Source organism: Oncorhynchus mykiss, chromosome 9 (genome assembly GCF_057628025.1).
Source record: "Oncorhynchus mykiss isolate SJ-2025 chromosome 9, ASM5762802v1, whole genome shotgun sequence".
Taxonomy (NCBI): Eukaryota; Metazoa; Chordata; class Actinopteri; order Salmoniformes; family Salmonidae; genus Oncorhynchus; species Oncorhynchus mykiss.
Genome location: NC_143030.1, coordinates 23,243,295 through 23,259,363, shown reverse-complemented (window position 1 = coordinate 23,259,363; position 16,069 = coordinate 23,243,295). Strand labels below are relative to the sequence as shown.

The following is a 16,069-nucleotide window of genomic DNA, read 5'->3' as shown; positions in this document are numbered from 1 at the left end:
CCACATATCACACTTTCACAAAATGCTTGAAGACATGGCTAAAGGTCAGTCAGATTTGTGAACATGGTCCCTAGCTGTGTGTTGCCGCTTTCTATGTTGTCTGTTGTCTGTAGCTTGTGAGGTGTGGAAACACTTTGTTGCTTTTATGAATTTTGTCTTGCTGCTTTTTGTTTTATGTTGCTCTGTCTGTATGCTACGTCTTGCTTGTCCTATGTTGCTCTGTCTGTATGCTATGTCTTGCTTGTTCTATGCTGCTATTGTCTATATTGTATTTGTTTTTAATAACCTGCCCAGGGACTGCGGTTGAAAATTAGCCGGCTGGCTAAAACCGGCACTTTTACTGAAACGTTGATTAATGTGCACTGTCCCTGTAAAAATCAAAAATAAACTCAAACTCAAGAAGACTCGATGCTGTAATCACTGCCAAAGGTGCTTCAACAAAGTATTGAGTAAAGCTTTTTTAAATATTTGTTTTTGCTAGCATTTCTAAAACTCTGTTTTTGCTTTGTTATTATGGGGTATTGTGTGTAGATTGATGAGGGGGAAAAATCTATTTAATCCGTTTTAGAATAAGGTTGTAACGTAACAAGTGAAGGGGGCTGAGTACTTTCCGAATGCACTGTACATACAAGATACACAATTTATAGGAGGTCTGATGTTGCTTGTATTGCTAAATATATAATACTGTACTTACAGGTAGTGTCTTAACTGCCTCTGTAGCCAACATTTCAGCATTTATATGCCTATTTATTTTCTGCAACAACACAGTCGCTCATCGTCACAGATTGTAAGCCAGCTGGTGCCATTGACTACTAGGCCTAGAGACGGTGACAGATGATTGACATCGGGAAAATAATGACTTTCAGCTATCAGCGAATGATGGGAGAATGTTTATATGTTGTTAATATGTTATTATGTTAATATTAGATGTTAGTATGCTAGCTAGCTAAATTTTGTGGTGTTTTGTGTTCAGCGGGTCGACGTTAGGTAGAAAAAGTCTATGCCCCTTTGTCGGTGATTGGTCAACAGTACGGACAGGATGGATGGGATTCTTCAATGAAGTGTCATTCAACTAGTTTTCGTGTACATTTTTTCACTTGATAAATACTGCACCAAAAATCTTAGTTAGATGTACAATTGCGCAACTAATACTTCCTCTGCAAAAACATCCAAATGAATGACAGATTTCTTGATTTATCTTAGATTACTTCGACTATTTTGCTACAGCGCCTCAAGAGGGACAAACATTAATATTGATGCTTTTTCTAGTTTTTCAAGAAAAGGTCATATGCGAGGGAGTATGTGTGTCACAGACATCCAATTTGTCAAGCCGAGCTCTGCTAGGAGCAAACCGAAACTAGTATGGGGGCAAACCGAACCCAGTATGGGGGCACCTTAACAGTGAGAGACACATGACACATCCAACATAGACAAAACTGCTACAGGGAGGCGGGGACTTGTTTTTGGATGGAAGATGTAGAGATCGGTAAGAACTGTCACTTCTGTAGCCAAATATCTCATTCATAATTTTAATTTTTTTTAATTAAATAAGTAATGTCAAACTGTGTAGAATTGCAAGGAAATGCCTTTTAAAATGTTCAAAAAAATTCTGTCTACTGTTTCGCACTTTGCTCCTACCAGTATTCAAGTCTCCCCGGCAGTAGGGCGGATGGGGAATTTAGTTTGATGTGCAATTCAATTCACTTCAAATGAAAAGCAAAATGAAAAGAAAAGTAATTCATAAAATAAATGTAAAAAATCCACAGAGCTGACAGGGCACTTTTCTGTAGGAGGGCAAAAGGGTCAGTGCTAGAGGACTGGTTGAGCCCTAGAGGACTGGTTGAGCCCTATCTGTGCACATGCCTGATACTATAGGTGGTAGCTAACCTCACTCTTTTCTGTAGTGTGTTCCTCATGCTCTGTGCAGGAATTTTAAGCGTGCATCCACCGAGGGTCAAATGATAGGATGACATCTGTCACCTCACTCTGCAGTGAGACACACACTCACTCATATAATCGCACACGTGCACACACACACACAGGATGCTTGGACACTGTGAACTTCCTCAGCTATCATCCAGTCAGGTTCATACTTCATCCGGTAGGTTGAACATGATATCATCTAAGGGAAAATGAAGTTCATAACTTTTCTAAAGTTACATTTGTACAAGTTATGTCCTGTGTGTGTGTGTAGCAGTGTGTGTGTGTTAGTGTATGAGTGTGTGTATCCTTATAACTCTGCTGTGACCTGATACTGTCAAAACTAAGATCAACAGCTCCAATTGGACAGGATCTCTCTCTTCTACACTGCTCTGACATCAAAGTCAAATAAGAGTAAACTGGATTAACACACTAGTCCTGACAAATACAATGGCACCATGACAAGATAAACTAGGTCCAATTGGCTTACTGTACTGTACAGTATGTTGCACCCAGTTTACTTTTGGGCCTATAATACATTATAATTCTCTCTCTCTCTCTCTCTCTCTCTCTCTCTCTCTCTCTCTCTCTCTCTCTCTCTCTCTCTCTCTCTCTCTCTCTCTCTCTCTCTCTCTCTCTCTCTCTCTCTCTATCAGGAGCTGTGTAAGGACCCTCGTCTCTTTGTGGACGGCATCAGCACGCGGGATCTGCACCAAGGCAGTCTGGGTAACTGCTGGATGGTGGCGGCAACTTCCTGTCTGGCCTCAGAACCCTCACTTTGGAAGAAGGTGAGGGGTCAAAGGGCAGAAGCCAAATCTCTGTAGGTCACCTCACTATTTTACTTCCTGGTCACTGATTTAATTTAATTTTCACTGAGAGGTCTTGATGATCAGTTGCTTATAGCTTAATCTGACATGTTAGCGCTGGGCTGGACCAAAAACCTGCACACCCTGTGACCACTGTAATAACACATTCAGTAACCACCCCTGAAAACTTAAAAAAAAAACATTTATTTGATTGGTTTGAACTACCAGGTGATTCCTGACCACGCGGAGCAGGAGTGGAACCTCAAGCGTCCCGACCTGTACGCTGGAATCTTCCACTTCCGCTTCTGGCGGCTGGGGCGCTGGACAGACGTGGTGGTGGACGACCGCCTGCCGGTCAGTGAGGACGGAACGCTGCTCTTCTGCCGCTCAGCCACGCCACGGGAGTTCTGGAGCGCCCTGCTGGAGAAGGCCTACGCCAAGTGAGACTTTAAACTATGCTAAAGCCAAGAACCAGCTGAGAAATTAGATTTCAGGTTGGCTAAGAGAAAGGTTGTTAATCAGTCAATTAAATATCTTATTGTCCCAGTTGCACCTAGTAAATTGTTATCTAATGAATACATTATAAACTGGGTGGTTCGAGCCTTAAATGCTGATTGGCTGACAGCCGTGGTATATCAGACCGTATGCCACAGGGATGACAAAACATTGTATTTTTACTGCTCTAATTACATTGGTAATCAGATCATAATAGCAATAAGGCACCTCGGGGGTTTGTGATATATGGCCAATATACCACGGCTAAGGGCTGTGTCCAGGCACTCCGCGTTGCGCCGTGCATAGGAACAGCCCTTATTAGCCATATACCACACCTCCTCGGGCCTTATTGCTTAAGTATACACCACACAGCAAATACACACTTGACAAAATAAACCCCATTCCACCCCTTCAATGTTTCTCCTCATCCTCAACATTTCCCCTCTTTCCCAGTCTTCCAACCTTCGTATTCTCCCCTCTGTCCCCCAGCCACTAATCTCCCCCTCTCTTCTCTCACCAAGGTTGAACGGCTGCTATGAGGCGTTGGAAGGAGGTAACACGGCAGAGGCCCTGATTGACTTCACAGGGGGTGTGTCAGAGCCCCTAAGCCTGGACAGGGAGGCCCTCACCCTTCACCTCAATCAGAGGAAGGCACTGTTCCAGACCCTGGCCAAGGCTCATGGACGCAGAGCCCTCATCACCTGCTCCATACGGGTCAGTGAACAATAGACATTTCTCTGTTTAACTGCAGATCTAGGATCAGCTTACCGTCCCCAAAACGTAAAAGCAACCATGTGAGGGGAAAATGTTTAATTGACCTTGGATCAGTGAATTAGTACTAAAAGATCAGCTTGACTGTGGAATTTTAATCCATCACAATACCAGAGACCATTACTGGAGGCCTCGATCTAAACTGGTGCCCACATGCCCTAGATATTACATGAATGGTTTGGGATTGGGCCAGAGAGATTCTATGAATGTCATTCTAGCAGAGAGGTCACCTCTGAATACTGTACTGTACTGTACTATTGCAACAACACATCATCAGTAGGGTAAAACTAACATGTCTCACGACGGTCTAAACCCAACTCATGTTCCCCATTAGTGGGTGAACAATCCACCGCTTGGTGAATTCTGCTTCATAGAGAGACAGTTGGCTATGTTAAGCATAGTCCAGCATGTTAACACCAACCTTTACTGTACTATGACAGGCGTGACACTGCATGCTCTCTATCCTGGCACGTTCTCTTGTCTTTGTTCGCTCTCTGCCCTTCCTCTTTCCTGTCCTCATAAACACTCCAGATACATGCTTTTATTGATTAATGATCTGTATTGTTTGTGTAGTTATAATATCGTGCATGACTCTTATTAAACAAATCAGGGGTCCTTCATAGAGTGCCTGTATTGTGTATTGATGTTAGTGTATTTCTATTGTGTATCGTATGGCATATCTGTATTTTCTCTCTGTCTCTGTCTCTGTCTCTCTCTCTTTGTCTGTGTCTCTCTGTCTGTCCCAGCCAGCGGAGGGGGAGACAGTAGAGTCAGTACTAGACTGTGGTCTGGTGCGGGGCCATGCCTACGGTATCACCGCGGTGAGGAAAGTGCGTCTGGGGGAGTGGTCGCTGCTGGGTGGCTGTGGTGTTCGCCTCTGCATGGTGCGCATGAGGAACCCATGGGGTACAGCCGACTGGAACGGGCCCTGGAGTCAGGGGTGAGGGGGCTATTACTGTACTGTTCATAGGTATAGGTCAAGGTCAAGGTAGCCTCACTTGGGTCATAACAAATGACAGGATCTGGCTAGAAACATGTTTTTGTCTATTTTGGCTGGCCACAAAATTGGAGGGTCTCATAGCAAAGCACACATGAAGGGAACCACTGACACAGAGCCCTTTTGCGCCACATTCAGGTCTCAACATTGGCAGCGGGTTGGTCGTGGTGAAAGGGAGAAGATGGGCCTCATAGTCAGAGATGTGGGGGAGTTCTGGTAAAAACAAACAGTCAAATAAATGTTACTATTTTAACAGAAAACAACTTAAATGCTCAATGCATAGCATACGTTAACAAATACACTTCAATTCATCCTGAAAAGCTAAATAAATAGGGGTTTTCACCTCTCCTCTCAGGATGGAGTTTGAGGACTTCTGCCGCTACTTCACAGACGTGGTGGTGTGTCGTCTGGTAGAACGATCCCTGCTGTGGCCCAGAACTCACTGGAGAGAAGTACGCTGCCCTGGGGAGTGGGCGCCAGCCCCTAACACCCCCGGCACCCTCCTCTCCAGGCGCCAGGCACCCAACCTGGGGAAGAATACTGCCAAGCCTCGGGGGTTGAACCAGACTCAGAGAGGGGACCGGAAAGAGGCAAGACTGGGGGAGAGACAGAGGGGTGGAGGGGGAGGAGGAGGTCGAGTTGTTTGTGGTGGAGGGAGGGAAAAAATGGTTGTTGCGAAAGAAGGAGAGAAGAAGACGAAGAGGAAGGAGGAGGGGGTGAAGAAGGAGGGAGAGGTGGATGGAGGATGGGATGAACAGACTGATAAGAAGAGTAGGTGTGGAGGATGCATCAACCACAAAGACACTTTTCTACACAACCCCCAGGTGAGCCTACACTTCAGCTAGGTTTATGCTCAAAACAACTGGTTAAATGGTTCCATGTAGAGGTCCAGTTTATCCTACACTCAGAATATGTTTGGTTATGACTGGGTGGGGGAGAACTGTCTCGTCCTAATTTAGCTGTTACATTCGGACTGTAGTGAAAAACACATTCTTGATATTCTGAGAAGGACACTCAGGATGCTAGAATAGTATCTCAAATATAGTATGCATATACCACAAGCATGCAAATAGCTTGTGTTGCTGAAATTGTAAGGGATTAATGTGAACTATTTGGGCAACTGCTACAATCTTAATGGCATGGAAATAGACCTGTGAAAGCCTATTCAGAGTGGTGCTGTTGGAAACAACATTGCTAAGCTAAAAACAACATGGCTGACACTAAGCTATATTAGTGGTACTCTAAATCTGCTACTGTTGAACTCTCTCTCTCTCTCTTTCTCTCTCTCTCTCTCTCTCTCTCTCTCTCTCTAAATAAGAATTTGTTCTTAACTGACTTGCCTAGTTAAAAAAAGGTTACATAAAAATATAAATAAATTCTCTCTTTCTCTCCTTCTCAGTTCATGTTTGAGGTGCAGGGAAAGGAGGATGAGGTGTTGATCTGTCTGCAGCAGGAGGACAGGAGGATAAAGAGGAAGGATGGAGGAGGAGAGAATCTGCCCATCGGCTTCGAGGTGCTGAGGGTGAGTCACAGGGCTTCAAAAGAGCCACTGTAGGACGCTATAGTACACCCAAGGTGTGTGTGTGTGTGCATATGACCGTGAGTGTGTGAATACTCCATATTTCCTGTGTGTGTGTTTAACCCTCTATTCATTCACCCTCCACCCCTGTCATCAGGTGGAGGTGAACCGGCTAAGCCGTGTGCAGTGTGTGGTGGAGCAGGCAGCGAGCTCTGTGTACATGGACTCCCGTAGTGTGGCCCTGCGAGTGTCCCTGGGCCCCGGCCGCTACGCCCTCCTGCCCACTACCTTCCAGCCCGGGGCGACCGGACGCTTCCTGATACGCCTCTTCTCACATTCCCACCTCAGACTCAGGTTAGGGATGGGAAGAGGGAATGGTGTTAATGTTAGGAATGAAGGAATGGGGTGAATGTTAGGAATGAAGGAATGGGGTGAATGTTAGGAATGAAGGAATGGGGTGAATGTTAGGTATGAAGGAATAGAATGTACTGTATCTTAGGAATGAAGGAATGTTAGGAATGAAGGAATGGTGTGAATGTTAGGAATGAAGGAATGGTGTTAATGTTAGGAATGAAGGAATGGTGTGAATGTTAGGAATGAAGGAATGGTGTGAATGTTAGGAATGAAGGAATGGGGTGAATGTTAGGAATGAAGGAATATAATGTATTGTATCTTAGGAATGAAGGAATGGTGTGAATGTTAGGAATGAAGGAATGGGGTTGTTACGGTGCGTGAATGAGGACCCAAAAGCGAATTAACGTAAACAGAGCTTCTTTAATGACAAAACATAGGTAGGCTCAGATGGACCGGCAGATTCCGACAGGACAGGACAAGGTTGCAGCAAACATGACGATAGTCTGGTTCAGGCATGAATAACACAAACAAGAATCCGACAAAGACAGAAACAAAAACAGAGAGAGATATAGAGGACTAATCAGAGGGAAAAAGGGAACAGGTGGGAAAAGGGGTGACGAGGTAGTTAGGAGGAGACAAGGAACAGCTGGGGGAAAGAGGGGGAGAAAAGGTAACCTAATAACGACCAGCAGAGGGAGACAGGGTGAAGGGAAAGGACAGAAACAAGACACAACATGACAATACATGACAGTACCCCCCCACTCACCGAGCGCCTCCTGGCGCACTCGAGGAGGAAACCTGGCGGCAACGGAGGAAATCATCGATCAGCGCACGGTCCAGCACGTCCCGAGAGGGAACCCAACTCCTCTCCTCAGGACTGTACCCCTCCCAATCTACTAGGTACTGATGACCACGGCCCCGAGGACGCATGTCCAAAATCCTACGGACCCTGTAGATGGGTGCGCCCTCGACAAGGATGGGGGGGGGGGGGGGGGAGAAGACGAGCGGGGGCGCGAAGAACGGGCTTGACACAGGAGACATGGAAGACCGGGTGGACGCGACGAAGATATCGCGGAAGAAGAAGTCGAACTGCGACAGGATTAATGATCTGGGAAATACGGAACGGACCAATGAACCGCGGGGTCAACTTGCGAGAAGCGGTCTTAAGGGGAAGGTTCTGAGTGGAGAGCCAAACTCTCTGACCGCGACAATATCTAGGACTCTTAGTTCTACGCTTATTAGCAGCCCTCACAGTCTGCGCCCTATAACGGCAAAGTGCAGACCTGACCCTCTTCCAGGTGCGCTCGCAACGTTGGACAAAAGCCTGAGCGGAGGGGACGCTGGACTCGGCGAACTGAGATGAGAACAGCGGAGGCTGGTACCCGAGGCTACTCTGAAAAGGAGATAGCCCGGTCGCAGACGAAGGAAGCGAGTTGTGGGCGTATTCTGCCCAGGGGAGCTGTTCTGACCAAGACGCAGGGTTGCGAAAAGAAAGACTGTGTAAGATGCGACCAATAGTCTGATTGGCCCGTTCTGCTTGACCGTTAGACTGGGGGTGAAAGCCGGAAGAGAGACTGACGGAAGCCCCAATCAAACGGCAAAACTCCCTCCAAAATTGAGACGTGAATTGCGGACCTCTGTCCGAAACGACGTCTGACGGAAGGCCATGAATTCTGAAAACATTCTCGATGATGATTTGTGCCGTCTCTTTAGCAGAAGGAAGCTTAGCAAGGGGAATAAAATGAGCCGCCTTAGAGAACCTGTCGACAACCGTAAGAATAACAGTCTTCCCCGCTGACGAAGGCAGTCCGGTGACAAAATCTAAGGCGATGTGAGACCACGGTCGAGAGGGAATGGGAAGCGGCCTGAGACGGCCGGCAGGAGGGGAGTTACCGGACTTAGTCTGCGCGCAGACCGAACAAGCAGCCACGAAGCGACGCGTGTCATGCTCCCGGGTGGGCCACCAAAAACGCTGGCGAATGGAAGCAAGCGTACCCCGAACGCCAGGGTGGCCGGCTAACTTGGCAGAGTGAGCCCACTGAAGAACGGCCAGACGAGTAGGAACGGGAACGAAAAGAAGGTTCCTGGGACAAGCGCGCGGCGACGGAGTTTGAGTGAGTGCTTGCTTTACCTGCCTCTCAATTCCCCAGACAGTCAACCCGACAACACGCCCCTCAGGGAGAATCCCCTCGGGGTCAGTGGAGGCTACTGAAGAACTGAAGAGACGAGATAAAGCATCAGGCTTGGTGTTCTTAGAGCCCGGACGATAAGAAATCACGAACTCGAAACGAGCGAAAAACAGCGCCCAGCGCGCCTGACGCGCATTAAGTCGTTTGGCAGAACGGATGTACTCAAGGTTCCTATGGTCAGTCCAAACGACAAAAGGAACGGTCGCCCCCTCCAACCACTGTCGCCATTCGCCTAGGGCTAAGCGGATGGCGAGCAGTTCGCGGTTTCCCACATCATAGTTACGTTCCGACGGCGACAGGCGATGAGAAAAATACGCGCAAGGGTGGACCTTGTCGTCAGAGAGGGAGCGCTGAGAAAGAATGGCTCCCACGCCCACCTCTGACGCGTCAACCTCGACCACGAACTGTCTAGAGACGTCAGGTGTAACAAGGATAGGAGCGGATGTAAAACGATTCTTGAGGAGATCAAAAGCTCCCTGGGCGGAAACGGACCACTTAAAGCACGTCTTGACAGAAGTAAGGGCTGTGAGAGGAGCTGCCACCTGACCGAAATTACGGATGAAACGACGATAGAAGTTCGCGAAGCCGAGAAAGCGCTGCAGCTCGACGCGTGACTTAGGGACGGGCCAATCAATGACAGCCTGGACCTTAGCGGGATCCATCTTAATGCCTTCAGCGGAAATAACAGAACCGAGAAATATGACGGAGGAGGCATGAAAAGTGCACTTCTCAGCCTTCACAAAAAGACAATTCTCTAAAAGGCGCTGGAGGACACGTCGAACGTGCTGAACATGAATCTGGAGTGACGGTGAAAAAATCAGGATATCGTCAAGGTAAACGAAAACAAAGATGTTCAGCATGTCTCTCAGGACATCATTGACTAATGCCTGAAAGACAGCTGGAGCGTTAGCGAGGCCGAAAGGAAGAACCCGGTATTCAAAGTGCCCTAACGGAGTGTTAAACGCCGTCTTCCACTCGTCCCCCTCCCTGATGCGCACGAGATGGTAAGCGTTACGAAGGTCCAACTTAGTGAAAAACCTGGCTCCCTGCAGGATCTCGAAGGCTGAAGACATAAGAGGAAGCGGATAACGATTCTTCACTGTTATGTCATTCAGCCCTCGATAATCTATGCAGGGGCGCAGGGACCCGTCATTCTTCTTAACAAAAAAAAACCCTGCTCCGGCGGGAGAGGAGGAGGGGACTATGGTACCGGCGGCAAGAGCTACAGACAAATAATCTTCGAGAGCCTTACGTTCGGGAGCCGACAGAGAGTATAGTCTACCCCGGGGGGGAGTGGTTCCCGGAAGGAGATCAATACTACAATCATACGACCGGTGTGGAGGAAGAGAGGTGGCCCTGGACCGACTGAACACCGTGCGCAGATCGTGATATTCCTCCGGCACCCCTGTCAAATCACCAGGCTCCTCCTGTGAAGAAGAGACAGAGGAAACAGGAGGGATAGCAGACATTAAACATTTCACATGACAAGAGACGTTCCAGGAGAGGATAGAATTACTAGACCAATTAATAGAAGGATTATGACAAACTAGCCAGGGATGGCCCAAAACAACAGGTGTAAAAGGTGAACGAAAAATTAAAAAAGAAATGGTTTCGCTATGATTACCAGAGACAGTGAGGGTTAAAGGTAGCGTCTCACGCTGAATCCTGGGGAGAGGACTACCATCCAAGGCGAACAAGGCCGTGGGCTCCCTTAACTGTCTGAGAGGAATGTCATGTTCCCGAGCCCAGGTCTCGTCCATAAAACAGCCCTCCGCCCCAGAGTCTATTAAGGCACTGCAGGAAGCTGACGAACCGGTCCAGCGTAGATGGACCGACAAGGTAGTGCAGGATCTTGAAGGAGAGACAGGAGTAGTAGCGCTCACCAGTAGCCCTCCGCTTACTGATGAGCTCTGGCTTTTACTGGACATGAAGTGACAAAATGACCAGCGGAACCGCAATAGAGACAGAGGCGGTTGGTGATTCTCCGTTCCCTCTCTTTAGTCGAGATGCGGATACCTCCCAGCTGCATAGGCTCAGCACCCGAGCCGGCAGAGGAAGATGGTAGTGATGCGGAGAGGGGGGCAACGGAGATCGCGAGCTCCTTTCCACGAGCTCGGTGACGAAGATCAACCCATCGCTCAATGCGAATAGCGAGTTCAATCAAGGAATCCACGCTGGAAGGAACCTCCCGGGAGAGAATCTCATCCTTTACCTCTGCGCGGAGACCCTCCAGAAAACGAGCGAGCAAAGCCGGCTCGTTCCAGCCACTGGAGGCAGCAAGAGTGCGAAACTCAATAGAGTAGTCTGTTATGGATCGATTACCTTGACATAGGGAAGACAGGGCCCTGGAAGCCTCCTCCCCAAAAACAGATCGATCAAAAACCCGTATCATCTCCTCCTTAAAGTCCTGATACTGGTTAGTACACTCAGCCCTTGCCTCCCAGATTGCCGTGCCCCACTCACGAGCCCGTCCAGTAAGGAGAGATATGACGTAGGCGATACGAGCAGTGCTCCTGGAGTAAGTGTTGGGCTGGAGAGAAAACACAATATCACACTGGGTGAGGAACGAGCGGCATTCAGTGGGCTCCCCAGAGTAACACGGCGGGTTATTGATTCTGGGCTCCGGAGATTCGAAAGCCCTGGAAGTGGCCGGTGGATTGAGGCGGAGATGGTGAACCTGTTCTGTGAGGTGGGAGACTTGGGTGGCCAGGGTCTCAACGGCATGTCGAGCAGCAGACAATTCCTGCTCGTGTCTGCCTAGCATCGCTCCCTGGATCTCGACGGCTGAGTGGAGAGGATCCGAAGTCGCTGGGTCCATTCTTGGTCGGATTCTTCTGTTACGGTGCGTGAATGAGGACCCAAAAGCGAATTAACGTAAACAGAGCTTCTTTAATGACAAAATATAGGTAGGCTCAGATGGACCGGCAGATTCCGACAGGACAGGACAAGGTTGCAGCAAACATGACGATAGTCTGGTTCAGGCATGAATAACACAAACAAGAATCCGACAAAGACAGAAACAAAAACAGAGAGAGATATAGAGGACTAATCAGAGGGAAAAAGGGAACAGGTGGGAAAAGGGGTGACGAGGTAGTTAGGAGGAGACAAGGAACAGCTGGGGGAAAGAGGGGGAGAAAAGGTAACCTAATAACGACCAGCAGAGGGAGACAGGGTGAAGGGAAAGGACAGAAACAAGACACAACATGACAATACATGACAGGGGTGAATGTTAGGAATGAAGGAATGGGGTGAATGTTAGGAATGAAGGGATGGGGTGAATGTTAGGAATTTAGCATGTCAGCACCAGATAATGATTGATTGTATCTATTCTCCCCCTTTTCCACTTCACTACTATTATTTATCTCCCTCCCTCTCTCTCTACCTGTTAGTGAGTTGAGAGAGGAGTTGCCTGCTCCCTCACTGTGGCAGTGTTGTCTTCCCCAGCCCAGTATAGTAACCACCGTCCACCTACGTCGAGCATCTGGACTCAGCCAGCCTAAACAGACAGGTAAATATTACATCACTGTGACATTACGCCATAATATTATCATAACATACATTATCAATATGGGGCGGCAGGGTAGCCTAGCGATTAGAGTGTTGGACTAGGAACCGAAAGGTTGTAAGTTCAAATCCCCAAGCTGACAAGGTACAAATATGTAATTCTGCCCCTGAACAGGCAGTTAACTCACTGTTCCTAGACCATCATTGAAAATAATAACTTGTTCTTAACTGACTTGCCTAGTTAAATAAAGGTACAATAATCTTACACATACAGGATCAATATCAATTCATTATCAATATCATAACATACATAATCAATATCAGAACATACATTATCAATATCATAAAATACATTTTCACACATACAAGATCAATATCATAACATTCATTATCAATATCATAGCATACGTGTTAAACATACATGATCAATAGCATGCATTATAAACATACTGTAACAGGATTCTTCCGTCGAAGGAGAGGCGGACCAAAATTCAGCGTGGTAGGTGTCCGTGGTTTTTAATAAGGAAAAAACTGAACATGAACACAATACAATACAATACAATACAATACAATACAGTACAGTACAGTACAATACAATACAATACAATACAATACAATACAATACAATACAATAAAGGTGGGAAAAAAACGAAGAGAAAAACCGAGAGACACGAGACAGCAGCCTCTAATTGAGAACCAATCTAGGCAACCATAGACATACAATTTACCTAGACAGTTGACAGCCCCATAAACATACAAAACTACCTAGAAAGGGAACAGCCCCATAAACATACAAAACTACCTAGAAAGGAAACAGCCCCATATCAATATCAAGCCCCATATCAATATCAATAGCATGCATTATAAACATACATTATCAATATCATAGCATACATTATAAACATACATGATCAATAGCATGCATTATAAACATACATTATCAATATCATAGCATACATTATAAACATACATGATCAATATCATAATATGCATTATCAATATCATAACATACATTATCATAAAATACATTACCATCATACGGAACGGTGTCTTTTACCAACAACTGGCCACATGTAATCTCATTGTATACAAACCTCTATGTGCATCTTTCACAAGATTACAAAGACTACAAACATGAAACGAACTGTCTATGTATTGTGTCTGTATCTGTGTTGTGTAGCACCAGATGTGTATGCGGTGATCTGGTGTGAGGACGACACCATAAGAACACGTGTGTTCAAGGAGGATGGAAACCCAGAGTTCAACATCAGGGCCATTTTCTACAGGAGAAACCCAGACGCACATATTAGCATTGAGGTTAGATATATACACATCTCAGTGAGACACACACACACACACACACACACACACACTGGGGTAGATACAGTAATTGAAGTGTTATGATTCTAGTTATATTCAGGGATGTAATATTTGCTTTTCTTTGTATGTATGTATGTGTGTATGCTTGCACGTGTGTGTGTGTGTTTAGTTGTGGAGCTATGGTCTACTGTGGGACACACTACTGGGCGGGGCTCGGCTCCAGACTAGCGACAGTGAGAAGGGGCGGAGCCGAGTGATTGACCTGCAGGGTGGCCAATCACGGTCAGGATCCAGGGGCTGTATCTATGTGGAAACCTCATCCAGCGAATGCCTAACAGACTTATAACTGACAGCTGTGGCTTGTACCACCCATGATGCAACCATGCAATCACTGATTTTCTGGAAGAGGCTGCAGATTTGGATGAAAATGTATCGGGTTCAATAGCTTTATCCATTGGAACTACCATAAATAACAAAGACAAATGCCTCTTTGAATTAACTTAATGAATATACACTGAACAAAAATATAATTGCAACATGTTTCATGAGCTGAAATAAAAGATTCTAGAAATGTTCCATATGCACAAAAAGCTTATTTCTCTAAAATGTTGTGCACAAATTTGTTTACATTGATATTAGTGAGCATTTCTCCTTTGCCAAGATAATCCATCCACCTGACAGGTGTGGCATATCAAGGCGCACCTTGTGCTGGGGACAATAAATGGCCACTCTAAAATGTGCAATTTTGTCACACAACACAATGCCACAGATGTCTCAAGTTGAGGGAGAGTGCAATTGGCATGTTGACTGGAGGAACATCCACCAGAGCTGTTGCCAGAGAATTGAAAGTTAATTTCTTTGCCATAAGCTGCCTCAAACATCGTTTTAGAGAATTTGGCGGTATATCCAACCGGTCTCACAACTTGTGTGGGCGAGTGGTTATCTGATGTCAACATTGTGGTACAGAGCGCCCCAGGGTGGTGGTGGGGTTATGGTACGGGCAGGCATAAGCTATGGACAATGAAAACAATTGCAATTTATCGATGGCAATTTGAATGCATAGAGATACAGTGACGAGATCCTGAGGCCCATATCTGTGCCATTCTTCTGCCGCCATCACCTCATGTTTCAGCATGATAACGCACGGCCCCATGGCGCAAGGATCTGTACACAATTCCTGGAAGCTGAAAATGTCCCAGTTCTTTGATGGCCTGCATACTCACCATGTTATTCATTGAGCATATTTGGGATGCTCTGGATCGAAGTGTATGACAGCGTGTTCCAGTTCCCGCCAACATCCAGCAACTTCGCACAGCCTTTGAAGAGGAGTGGGACAACATTCCACAGGCCACAATCATTAACCTGATCAACTTCATGCGAGGAAAATGTGTCATGCTGCATGAGGCAAATGGTGGTCACACCAGATACTGACTGGTTTTCAGATCCACACCCATACTTTTTTTTTTTTACCTTTAAAGATCGGACCTTTTTTTCCCCAATTTTCGCCTAAAATGACATACCCAAATCTAACTACCTGTAGCTCAGAACCTGAAGCAAGGATATGCATATTCATGATACCACCTTTTTTTCAAGGTATCTGAAACCAACAGATGCATATCTGTATTCCAAGTCATCCATAGATTAGGGCCTAAAATAATTTATTTAAATTGACCGATTTCCTTCTATGAACTGTAACTCAGTAAAATCTTAGAAATGGTTGCATGTTGCATTTATATATTCCTTCAGTATAGTTATGAGAACTCAGCACTACTGAGTAAAGAGGAATGATTTGGAACACACAAGCACAGTGATCAGTTTGCTGTTCACCACTAGTGCAGTGGAGATAAGTTAATGTGTAAAATACATGCCCTAGTTTTACATCTCTGCTGGTCAGACCTTATAGGGCACAGCGTTATCCTAAAACAAAATAATCAAACTGTGAAACATTATTGGTTCTGGACAGCTGCCAAGGTTATCTGAAGTTGTGTACATAATATGAAGGTCGAATCCCTTTTGCTGACTTGAGGGGACAAATGTGTGCTATCATTAAAATGTGTTTCACAATGCAATGTCTTCTTTTTTCACATGTAGGTAGGCACGATAGGTATGTGTGCAGGTCTATGCTCCAAAATATGTAAATACATTATTTGGGCTTTGGCACTGGCTCTTCTTACTGGCAGCTGTATCAGCACGT

At 46.1% G+C, this 16,069-nt stretch overlaps 1 protein-coding gene across 1 annotated transcript in view; it reads left to right on the top strand.

The window, feature by feature from the left end:
• Positions 1–14,451, top strand: part of LOC110531711 (calpain-5) — a 28,259-nt gene extending 13,808 nt beyond the window's left edge. The window contains exons 4-14 of the mRNA XM_036987535.2: positions 2,577–2,708; positions 2,955–3,166; positions 3,743–3,935; positions 4,739–4,932; positions 5,128–5,205; positions 5,345–5,813; positions 6,389–6,511; positions 6,666–6,862; positions 12,441–12,559; positions 13,736–13,872; positions 14,045–14,451. Coding sequence (XP_036843430.2) covers positions 2,577–2,708; positions 2,955–3,166; positions 3,743–3,935; positions 4,739–4,932; positions 5,128–5,205; positions 5,345–5,813; positions 6,389–6,511; positions 6,666–6,862; positions 12,441–12,559; positions 13,736–13,872; positions 14,045–14,221 — 2,031 coding nt within the window. The 3' untranslated portion in view covers positions 14,222–14,451. The remainder of the gene's footprint in view (positions 1–2,576; positions 2,709–2,954; positions 3,167–3,742; positions 3,936–4,738; positions 4,933–5,127; positions 5,206–5,344; positions 5,814–6,388; positions 6,512–6,665; positions 6,863–12,440; positions 12,560–13,735; positions 13,873–14,044) is intronic.
• Positions 14,452–16,069: the final 1,618 nt, after the last annotated feature.